The 12,367-nt window shown below is 47.4% G+C and overlaps 2 protein-coding genes across 2 annotated transcripts; both read left to right on the forward strand.

Moving 5' to 3' along the window:
* The first annotated feature begins 2,917 nt into the window (after positions 1-2,917).
* On the forward strand, positions 2,918-3,823 carry LOC135373321 (uncharacterized protein K02A2.6-like). The gene has a single exon (XM_064606544.1). It carries the CDS (start codon positions 2,918-2,920, stop codon positions 3,821-3,823), a length of 906 nt encoding a protein of 301 aa, XP_064462614.1.
* A 6,111-nt stretch (positions 3,824-9,934) lies between these two features.
* Positions 9,935-11,893, forward strand: LOC135373322 (uncharacterized). Its single transcript, XM_064606545.1, has one exon. It carries the CDS (start codon positions 9,935-9,937, stop codon positions 11,891-11,893), a length of 1,959 nt encoding a protein of 652 aa, XP_064462615.1.
* The last annotated feature ends 474 nt before the right edge of the window (positions 11,894-12,367 follow it).

The raw sequence follows: 12,367 nt of genomic DNA on the forward strand, positions 1-12,367 counted from the left end.
AAACTTCGGATTGGAGGAACCCTGTGACAACTGGTCCCCAGAACACAATGATATTCTCAGGTCATCCCAGGGATGTTCTATTGGGACAGGAATAACATCCCTCGGACATCCCCGTATGGTCCTCAGTTTGTCAGAAAAGCGTTAAAATGCAACGCCTCGGGCCATCCCCAGAAGCTCCTCAGGAAGTGTCCCAAAAACACCACCAGTAAGGTTTTAAGAGCAAAACAGGATATCTCATTGTGTTGATTTATGTATTTATTTATTAGCGAAATGGGGCCCATTTTGAGTACAAGGCCGTTTTTCTCTTTCCGGCACTTGCTCAACCTTAGTCACCAGCTTTTCGTTTGCTGCTTTTTATTTGTTTAGCGTATTTCTCATAACGGACAAAGAGCGCGGCGGTTTAAAAAAGCAAGCAGAAAGAAATATCAAAGATTTCCAGGAGCAGTATGTCCGAGAAACTCACTTCGAAAGGTACTGACTTTCCCCCCGAACAGAAACAGATACTATTTATTGCTTGTTACGCGTCCTCCCGTAAATTTGAGAGCCTTAGTCACTTCCAAATGAAAAACGAAGGGTGAGCTGCTAAGTTTAATTCGATTATGCAAACAAATAACACAACAAACGAGGAATTGCTTAGAGTATTAACACCCCATCAATGCAAATCCTATGTTTCTTACTCCATTTGGTTTGAGACATTCGGTGAGACCTTGGGAGGTCAAAAACAGTGCAAAAGAATCGCGCATTTTTGTCTTTTTCGCGGTAAATGCTCCATGTGTCGTAGACAGTCACATTTTTCTGGGATGAGGAATCTTACAGAGGACCGCACTTCGTTTATGACAAATGCCATTCAGCCCCAGAGATCGACCCAAAAACAAAACAAATGTATCACTCAGTATTTGGGGAATCTTAGCAGGTAAACTATACAAAATATTTCTCATCCAGTCAGTTGCCCACAGGGACACGCACAGGACGTACTTGAATGACTCTTCGCGGACAGTCCGCGAGTATCGTCCTCGGGACGCTCTGCGGATTCATATCGAAGGACGAGGACACGATGACACTTTGGGGACATCCTCAGGACCGCGTGTGTTCTTTGGGGTAGAGATCTGTTCAGATTCGGTGTAACTGACCTCTTCTGTGACTTGATTCGTGTCTCCTTTGCATTCTGTTTTCTTCTTCTTGCGGCAGGCTCTTTCTAGATGGCCCAGCTTCTTACAGAAGTTGCATTGTCTTGTCTTGTACTTGCAGTCTTTTGCAAAATGTGGCCCATAACATCGATAGCACAGGATTTTGTCAGGCTTTTTCTTCGGCTTCCCGGCGTCAACCTGGTCTTGTGTTTTAAATTTGTGCACTTCTTGTACCGACGCTTTGACACCTTGCTGCTCCGCGGCCGCACTCTCAGCGCGTAGCGCTATATCCAGTGCTTTGCTGAACGTCAAATCTCTCGCCGCGAACAAAAGCTGCTGCAGATTTGCATCCCGTATGCCACAGACGAACCTGTCTCTGAGCATCACGTCGAGCGGCAGCATGGTCGATGTGGCTGTCGTTACTGTTGCAGTAGACGCCAGCGTTGTTGACGCAGCCGTTGTCGGTACAGACGCAACTGTTGTTGTCTGTGCCAGTGCGCCAAAATTGCAATCGGCCGCAAGTTTCCTCAGCGCCGTCACATAGTTGCTGACCGACTCACCCGATTGTTGATTCCGGCGGTGGAATTTTAATCTGCTAAAAATCTCCGACGGCTGTGGATCGTAGTGCTTTCGGAGCAGTTCGACAATTTCTTCGTATGTGACGTCCCGCAGCTGTCGTGCAGCCAACAATGCGCGCAGCGTCGCGAACATTTGGGTTCCACACCGTGTCAACAGTTGTGCACGCTTATTCAAAGGGTCTTCGTTTCCTTGAGCTTCAAAGAACATCAACCGTTCAACCCATATGTGGCCCAGTCTGAACCTGCGCCAGAGCCAACATCGAGACACCATCCGCTCCTTCCTTGGAATGCTAGCGTTCTATGACAGATTTTTAAAGAACAGGGCAACAGTAGCAGCACCCCTCTACCACTTGCTGGAGAAGAACACACCATGGAAATGGATGTCTGAACACAAGCAGGCATTTGAGGAACTCATGCGGCAGATTTGCACAGCATCCGTGTTGGCGCATTATGACCCCCAACGACCGCTAATCCTGTCATGTGATGGTGTTGGTGCTGTGGTGCTGGTTCCAGTCCTAGTGACTGGTCTTCCGCCTCGATGCCAATACACGACTGTGTTGTCACAGCTGGACGATTCAGGCAATGAGCAACCTGTTGCATTCGCCTCCAGGGCACTAGGACAAGCGGAAAAGAACTACTCACAGCTTGATAAAGAAGGTCTTGCAGTGATCTTTGGGGTTGTGCATTTCCACATGTATCTGGCTGGTCGTCAATTCGAAATTTATACTGACCACAGACCACTGTTGTGTATTCTCGGAAATTCAAAGCCAGTTCACCAGGTGATCTCACCAAGAATGCTAAGATGGTGCATCAAGCTTGCAGCGTACGATTATGAACTTCAGTACCGTCCAGGGAAACTGCATGGCAATGCAGACCTCCTCAGCAGATTACCATTACCAGTGACAGAGGAGGAGCCATGCCCCCTGCAGACGTGCTGTTGTTTGAGGCATTGGTACAGCCGCCGCTCACAACACAAGAAGTTGCAGCAGCAACTCAAGAGGACCCTGTGTTGTCACAGGTCTACAAGGCTATCCAGGAGGGAACACTGCACAAGTTAAAAGATACTGAGTTCCGCTTCTTTCGTGCGAAAGCTGCAGAGTTCTCATCACACCGTGGATGCATACTTCGAGGGTCCCGGGTGGTCATACCCCACAGCAAGAGAAAACAAGCTCTGGCACTGGTGCATGCAGGTCACCGTGTCATATAGTGGCTATGAAGGCATGTGCCCGCAGCTATATTTGGTGGAGTGGCTTAGACAGGGACATTGAAGAGATCGCCAGAGAATGTAACATCTGTGGTGAGACGCAGAAGGCACTTGGAAATGCACCGCAGCCTCACTGGGAACACCCCAACAGCCCATGGAGCACCATCCACTTGGACTTTGCTGGGCCTGTGGATGGTCACACATATCTCGCTGTGGTTGATGCCTATAGCAAGTGGGCGGAAGTACGGGAAGTTAAGAATCCAAACTCCGCAACAGTGGTGGAAATCTTACGGAGCCTCTTTGCAGCTTTTGGTATTCCCAAAAAGGTTGTGTCGGACAACGGGACAGCTTTTGTGTCAGAGGAAATAAGGGACTTCAACAACAGGAATGGTATCAAGTACGTTACCTCAGCCACCTATCATCCTGCAACAAATAAGCAGGCAGAAAGGATGGTTGGTGAACTGAAAAGAGCCCTTTCAAGAGGAGGTCCAGGGACATTGGCGTGCCGGATTTCAAGATTTTTGTCCAAGCAACACACAACTTGTCATGCAAAGACCGGAAATACGCCTGCAAGGCTGATGTTTGGACGAGAGCTACCCTCTTTGTTGGACGCCTTGAAACCAGCAAAGGACACACCAAATCGATGTGATGAACTTCCAAAATCGCGAACGCCAGTGGATGGCCAAGTGGTGTTAGTGAAGAACTTCACCGGGAAACCAGCTTGGTTACAAGGACGAGTAGTCAGAAGAGTCGGACAACGTTCATGGATAGTTCAAACAGCCAATGGTGACGTAAGGCGTCACATTGACCACATCAAACTACGTCAGACCATACAGCCAACGTGTGACTACAGCTGCAGACCACTGCTGACATGGGATTTACGTCACTGCCTCGTCGCCAGTGTTAGATCTTGATCATAAGTGTGGGTTGGTGATGGCCGGAATCGATCGTAACGCGGATGTCTTGAGATTACTAGGAATCTTTATTCCCTGTTTAAACTTCGTGCATACAAAACGGGCGCCATGATGATATCGCACTCTCTGAACATAAAGACAGTTTGTTTTGCGTAGAGGGTGGCGCTAGTAGCCGACATATATATCACAAGCCGTATATAACAATATCATTATTATTTTGTCGTGTAGACTAGAACTAGAAAAGACTTGAACATATGGTTGCTGTACATACTGGTTATCCTCATTATCATGAAAGTGGTAAACAAAGGCTGTGTGTGTGCATCGTAAGGTACATCGGCTATTACACGAACAGCACGTTTCTGTAAGGTCAGTAAGCTAGTTATGTCCATTAGCGTTCCAGTTCCCCAGACTAAAAGGCAATAGCTCAAGACAGAAGAAATTAGTGAATTGTATACAAGTAATTTCACCCTCAAAGGCAAGACATGACGCAGACGGTTCAGAAGTCCTATCGACCTTGATATTTTGACCTTTACATGGGCTATGTGGCACTCACAGGACAAGACTTCGGAAAAATATACACCAAGCGTCTTAACAACCTTTACAATTTCAATCTGATCATGGCCCAGATATACATCAACTAAGTTATTTACAACTTTATTGTTTGGCTTATATAGCACAGCTTTCGTTTTGTTATAGTATGTATAAGTAAATGGTTAATTTCTGTCCACTGACTTATTGCCTGAGGGGCGGTGTTTGCCGTACGAGTTACTGCCTCAACTGTGGCACCAGCGAAAAATATGGCAGTATCATCTGCATAAATAAAAAACGTACCATCGGATGCCACATTAACAATGTCGTTAATGTACAGGTTAAACAGCAAGGGCCCTAGGATGCTGCCCTGCGGAACACCGGTCAGGATTTTAAGTTTATCGGAGCAATATCCCTCTATTAAGACATATTGCTCACGTGAAGTTAAATACGAATAAAGAAGCAAAATATATATTATATTACATTACCGGTGTCTATCGCGTGCTCCACCAAATGCGTCCGACGAATAGGGTTGTCCTTTCTTGTGAACAGGTGGGAGAATTTTGAAAGCAGTCTGTGTAGCGCGACTTGATCCTGGGCAGATACGTGGGGTCCAAACCGAATGTTTCCGTCGCTTTTTCGCGTTCCTTCTTGGGGTGCGAGTACTCAGAGCTGGGTATTCAATATGGAGGTGGCCAATCCAATTTTGCTATGGGCGTGAACAGAGCCGTAGCGAGGCAAGTTTGCGCCCAGGGCAGAGTAAATCTGAAGCCCCCCCCCCCCCCCCCCCCTCACCAACTGCCCTCAGAAGCCCTGCGATGAAAGGAAATGAAATGAACAGCTTATTTGCACTCCCGAGATCGTAAATTCAAATTTTCTTCGTTTCCGCTTTATCATGTCCAAACAACATGCCAGGGCCTGCCGTTCGGTACCCTCTCTCGCGAAGGCACCTGGGGCGGCTGCTGCCCCTCTCGCACCCCCCTCGCTATACGGCTCTGGGCGTGAATGATGATGGGCGAGGAGGTTGAATTTGCAACGCGTACGAATCCCTTTTGCTGTTGCACGTTCGTGATAGGACGTGTTACTGATAAACCGTTGGACAGTTTAGGGTACGACTCGACAAGTTGTACACTCTAAATCGTTTCACACCTTTAAAGGTGTAAAATAGGTGTATTAACAAAGATCACACCCCTTTCACACCCTACAACTTTGTTTTGGAAGTTCCTGAGGGTGTAACAATGGTGTACTACACCCTCAGGTCAAATATGGTCATAAGTGTGTCGCCTGGGTGTATAAAGGGAGTATGTTTATTTTCGTTCACATGAACAAAAGTAAATATATACAACAACAGGGAACGGGAAATTACATTACAAAAGTGCATGGCGTGGATTTACAACACGTCTACCATCAGATAATATATGCAGATTTAGAAGGTCTGTTGAGATAGTGCTTCCATTTCTTAAAACACGTTGCTGCTCATTGCAAGACAGAACAAATACATGACAGTGCTCATCATACATAACTGCAGTTAATGTTTGTATGAGAAAAATGGTATCAGAGTTAATAACATATATGCCTGCAATCTCAACGAACACGGGTAAGCCCTCGGAAGGTTCTTCTGCAACAACACAGCCAAGAGCAAATGTGTTATTACCAACTGCACTTTTCACATAGATTCTGCGTGTATATCACGGTCATGAATGTAACTCTGAATTGCTTCTGGGGCATGTTGAAGTAGTATCTTCTTGGAACCATCAGTAGATGTGGCATTTCTGATGAAGGGTTGCGACCACACATACATTTGATAAAATTTATGTCTTCTTGCTAATGAAAGGGTTATGTTGCTAAATTTATGTTTCTATGTTTTTCTAGCAACATCTTTAAAATGCTAGTGTTTCCCATCGAAACGCATACACGATAGAGCTAGGAGAGGACCAAACATCCTGATGAGTTGTGGTTAATGAACAATGTAATGCATTTTACAGGGGTTAGATACTTGTAGGTACCACACTGCAAATCCTTGAAGAAACGAATAAATGCAACGTTCTAAGTAATTAACATGCACATGGGGGAGGTGCCTGCTCATGAGAAGGTCTACAATTTCACCAAAGGCTGCATACAGCTGACATGCTTCATTGCCGATGCACAGCTGCCATGCCATACAGGATTTGTCTGTTTGTCGGCTGTGCATGTTTACACACATTTAATCACCTTGATGTGCATACATACATGGACCTCAATGTGATTATATGCAATATGCTGGTAATTGTGAATACACAGTTACCAGCATATTGCCACGAACCAAGCAGTTTTACCAGCGTTACACCCTTTACACCCCAATTGCCATGAGGGTGTTAAAATACACCTTAAAAGGTGTGCGCCATGAACATTTTGATTTACACCCTTTAAGGTGTAAGACGATTTAGAGTGTAGCCCATCATTTTGAACCTTTACTTGCAGAACCACTTCCGTTCCCGGTTCGCAGTGCCGGATTTAAGGGGGGGGGGGGGGCAAACGGGGCGCTTGCCCCGGGGCCCCCACCACTGCAATTGTCACTGCTTCTTCTGCAAACGATAGGGTTCTGGCCAAAATTATAACCAGGAGCATAATGTTGAGGACATGTTCGAAGATTTAATCAGTTTCTTCGACGCACAAGGCATAAACATCAAGGAAGGTATGGCAGCCCTACGACAATGCTGCGTCCATGAGTGGAAGTTACAAAGGTCTTCAAGCACGAGTTGGCACGTGGGTTCCTTGCTCAGTGCGCTGTCTGAATATGTTGGCAAAATTAGCTGCCGAGTGCCCCGCTGATGTTGCCTTTTTTAGGTTTCCCCGAGCAAGTACAGTCGACCCCCGTTTATCCGGACTTCATTTATCCGGATCCCGCGGTATCCGGACAAAAGGCACGGGAACGGATTTTCCTCCATGTATTTTGTTCTCGTTTATCCGGACTTCAGCTTCCGGACTCGGACAAGAATTCCAGGGAACGAAAGTCGAAAATTCTCGTAATCCAGCTTGTTATCCGGACTACCGTGAGTAAGAGGGGACGCTGACTCCGCTTCGTTACCCTTTTCGCTGTGTTGTGGTTATTCCCGTCACACGTCAGGGACCTACATTCCTCCATAGGGGAGACAACCGTGCACAATGACCCCCTTTTCTATTTGTGTGCTTTGGGTCACGTTGACCAGTCGAGTCATTTGGAAATATATCTCGAACTCGAGTAACTGTCCGGTTCTAGAGGGGAAAACTCCAACCCGAGGGCCTGCTGCTTACGGCCCGTTGGCCGATGAAGACATTCCCCTAGCTGAGCTGAGATCCCTGATGCAGAGGCTCACTGCGACTGCCGTAGATGATGCTGCGGTTTCTGACTACGTTGACGTTGATAAGGATGATGACGCGTGTGCAGCTATGGCTGATGACGGTGTGATTGCTGCTGTTGCCTCCGATGATGTGCAGCAAGACGGTGCCGATGACGCCAGTGAGAAACAAGGCTCCGACATTGACACTTTGCGTCCGCACTGACATTCTTCTAGCAGCGCAACAGCGTGGCTCAACTCTATGCAATTGGCAAAAGTTTGCAGGAATCGAGTGCCTACACTACTATGTAACAGCTGTCATTGACGAGATCTCTGTGTTTCAATTAAACCTTGCTCTGTAGGACGTTTCTATTCGGTCGTTTCATTTATCCGGATGCCCCGGTATCCGGGCGATTCCGTCGGGAACGGCACCGTTCGGATAAACGGGGGTCCACTGTATATACGAGATAGACACAAGGTGATTAGTAACATCACCACAACGATGTCCGGCGTCTGCTCAGCAAAGCAGCCTGTTCCGGTACCGAAGACGGTCAGCAGCACACGGTGGTCCTGTAGAGCGGTCGCTGTCAGAGCCGTCAGGGGAGCCGTCACGAAGTTATTGCTAGCAATCGAGATGAAATGACTGAAGTGCGCTTTAAAGCAGGCGGTGTCATCGACTTGGAACGGGAAGTTATGCGGTGTTTTGGGACGATATTTTAAACAGAGTAGACAAGACCAGTAAAATGTTACAAAGTGCAAAAATGGACAGCGACTTGAAAATGCTTCGACCTGAAGGCGTGAAGCATTCGATCACTACCGCATGGTCGGGGAAGGTGTAACTGGAACGAGGGAATATGCTGCAATAAGAAAGCTCAACCGGCTACCCAATGTATGGCTGACGCCACCAGGGTACGGAACTGTCCCGGCAGCACGGTCTAGTATCCCGTCATAGAAGTTCCGGAGAAAGAAGTTTAATGCTGTAGAAGTGCAAGGGTGCAGGCGAGCTGGTACATTGTAAAACGACGATAAAACCCGAGTGTCTCAGATTTTATCGTCGTTATCAGTTTGGTTTCTCTTGATCAAGAGCTGACCGGTATGAAGAATTATCGTCCTGGTTCTCTTCGGAGAAATCTGCATCCTCGAGGTATATACTTCAGCCTCTGTGTTAAAGCATTTTGTAAGACGAGGTCGGCAGCCGAGGAGCGTTCCTCTAGACGTTTATTATAGAGAACGGAGTGAAGGAAGTTTTCCCTTACGTAGAGTTGCTCTTAGTATATATCTCACTATGATGGTAGCAGCAGTTCCTGTGAGCGCTCATTTTCGATACTGAGGCTCATTAAGAACCGTCATCGGGCAACCATGACGCACGGCAGACTTAATACCTTGTCACTGTTATACAAAGGGACTGTTAGAAATGTTTTGTTCTCTTTTTGGTGACTGCCTGGGGGATGACAAAGAAGTGGAGGTTGGGAGAGAAAAAGGACGAAGTTGTGTGTGAGATATATTTTTTATTATGTTTTTTTTTGTTTGGAATAAACAGCTATAGCCGTGTTTACATGAATACGACGCAAGCGTATCGAATCGAGTCGAAACCGGAGAGAAGACGATACGCCACCGTTTACATGAATGCGCATCGAGCCCACACCGGAGGTGGCGCCACGCCGTGTCATATCGGAAAGTTAGAGGCGCCTTTCCGCAAATACTGACGTTTCCGGTGTCCTGCTACCTTCGCACCGAACGCTGAAACCTCGAAAACGTAGCATCTACGCCCCATTTTCAAGCGTACTTCAGAATAAAATCTGCTCTACGGCTGCAAGCCCTGCTGCTTCGGTTAGTGTAGACTAACCTACATATCCAAAACGGAGCGTGGCTGCGAACTCCCTAATATAATCATTTTGTGATCCCGTCTAGGAGTAGCAGACGACGCAACTAGCCCGCAGCCGAACGCCGCTTCCCATAATCCTCTCCTTGCCTTGATGCGCATCGTCTGTTTACATGCACAGTCTGAATGCGCATCCACCGTCTCGATCCACCTCTGTTTAGCGAATTGAATACGGTACGCTCACCTAGCGAAGTGACGCGTTTACATGGGTGGATTCGATTCGACAACTGGATACGATACGCTAGTGTCGTATTCATGTAAACGCGGCTTATGAACGTGTCGTTCCATCTGCGCATCGAGTTTCTCTTTTTCGACTCTGCTATATAACTTTGGTGCCGAAACCCGGGAAGGGTTAACGTCAACGACCGATCAGCGAGAAAGGGAGTGAAAGAGAGATATCCAGAGATGGCCCGACTGAAACGGAAACGCGGAACGATTCGAACGGCAGCTACGAAGCTCATGGATGAGATACAGCAACTGCTGCAAAGACCCGTTTCATCGGACTGCAGAGGTGAGCTTCAAGAGAAACTTGACCTGCTAGCAGTTAAGGAAGATGCACTAGAGCAGCTAAATAGCTCGATTGAAGAATTGACTTTGGATGACGCTGCGTTTGATGACGAGCTGGCAGGTTCGCAGACCTATCAGGATCGGATATGCATCACAAGATCACGAGCTACACAAAGACTAAACGCAGGAGGTAACGAAGGGCCGTCTCGCACGACTGCAGTAAGACAAGGCGGAAGGGGCAATGGAGGTGCAGGAGACTTAACGGAGAGTAGACGAGGAACCTCAGTGAAGCTCCCGAAACTGGAGATTCCAAAGTTCAGTGGTGATCTCAGGGAATGGGGAAGCTTTTGGGATCAATTTGATTCTACTATTAACAGCAATCCCTCGATTTCGAAGGTTGATAAATTCAAGTATTTGAAGAGCTACCTTATAGAGAAGGCAGCCACAGCTGTGAGTGGACTATCACTAACCGCAGAAAACTACGATGTCGCTTTGATGCTTCTGAAAGAGAGATTCAATCGAAGAAACCTCATAATCGATGAGCATATGTCACGACTACTGAATTTACCTAAAGTTGGTGACTCCGGACAAGCAAGAAAGCTTCGCGAACTGTATGACGAGGTTACGACAGAAGTCAGGTCACTGGAGGCTTTAAATGTCCCACACACCTCTTACGGTGTGTTACTTCTGTCTGCACTACGGAAAGCGATTCCCAACGATCTCAACCTCGAGTATGACAGGAAGCACATTGACGGCGATGAAGACATCAAATCATACTTAGAATTCCTGAGAATCGAAGTGGCGAGCCGCGAGAGGCTGCAGCATGTTGGACCGTCAGGCTTTGAAGGTCGCAGGCCTCCCCTAGATAAGCAACGACATCCGAATACTCCTTCAGGACTCGCTCTTATGGTCAGTGCAGAACTACCGACTTGTGTTTTCTGCGGATCGAACGACCACAAGCTGGAACGCTGTACAAAACCTCTGTCTATTCAAGAAAAGAAAGAAAAGCTGAAATTAGAAAGACGACGCTTCCGCTGCGGCAAAAAGTACCATCGATCCAGAGAATGTAGGAATGCTTCACGGCTCAGGTGCGTGAGATGTGGAGGGAGACATCTCACAGTCATGTGTGACCCAGTGGGCATCCAAGAGCAAGTATCTCCGGTGGCCAGTACGACACTGGCTTCATCTACAAGTTCGCGCTGCTCTGGTTTAGCCAACGGTACCGTCCTTCTTCAGACAGCACGGGTTTGGGTTGAAAGCGAGACCAGGCGTCAACTTGTTCGAGTGCTTCTAGATAGTGGAAATCAACGGTCATTTATTAAGAGGTCACTTTCGGAGAAGCTCAAGTGTCAGTTACTAGGGGAGGAACAGCTTACACTTCATACGTTCGGGACTGACTTAGCATCGCAAATGAAATGTCGCCGTGTTCAAGTCTGGCTTCGTAGCAAGTACAACAGAAATGAAGTTCCCATCGAGGCCTTAGAGATGCCAGACATTTGCAACGACGTCATGGAAGGCCCGAATAGCGACTTAGTCTCTGGTCTTCGACTGAACGGAATGCTTGTTGCTGACCTTTTCCCTTACGACTACAATTGCGAAGATGACATTGGAATACTCATAGGAGGGGACTTCTTCTGGAGGGTCGTTACAGGAGAGACGAAGCACATCAGCGAGAGCCTTGTAGCAGTCAACACAAGATTCGGTTGGACGTTCCTAGGACCTTCTCATACGAGCCCAGCAACGATATGCTCAAACGTTGGAGTTATGCGGGTAACAGTAGAAATGCATGATCCCGACCTGTCAAAGGAGGTGAAGAAGTTTTGGGAGCTAGAACATCTCGGCATTCAACATATATAGCGACATCACAGTCGACGATGACGCAGTTCTCCAGGAGTTCAGATCAACTGTGAAAGAGGTGAACGGGAGGTATCAAGTCAGGCTACCGTGGAAGGCCTCCAGATCAAGCTTACCTTCCAACGAGAGCGTTGCAAAGGACAGACTCCGTTCGTTAACGAAGAAGCTGCTAAAGAATGATCAGATCATGTTCGAGTATGACAAAGCGATCCGACAGTACATGAGAGAGGGGCACGCTGAGCAAGTCGACCTATCAAGGCCAAGTGACGGCGTCACTTATTATATGCCGCACCGCGCAGCGTTGAGGCAAGAGAGACAGAGCACGAAGATAAGGATCGTCTTTGATGCGTCTTCAAGCGCAAGCGGGTTCCCTTCACTTAACGACGCACTCGACAAGGGGCCAAATTTGAACCCTGAGTTGCTGGCTATGCTTATCAGATTCCGGAAGAGCAGTATAGGACTCGCTGCTGACATCGA

This window comes from Ornithodoros turicata, unplaced genomic scaffold (genome assembly GCF_037126465.1).
Source record: "Ornithodoros turicata isolate Travis unplaced genomic scaffold, ASM3712646v1 Chromosome23, whole genome shotgun sequence".
Lineage (NCBI taxonomy): Eukaryota > Metazoa > Arthropoda > Arachnida > Ixodida > Argasidae > Ornithodoros > Ornithodoros turicata.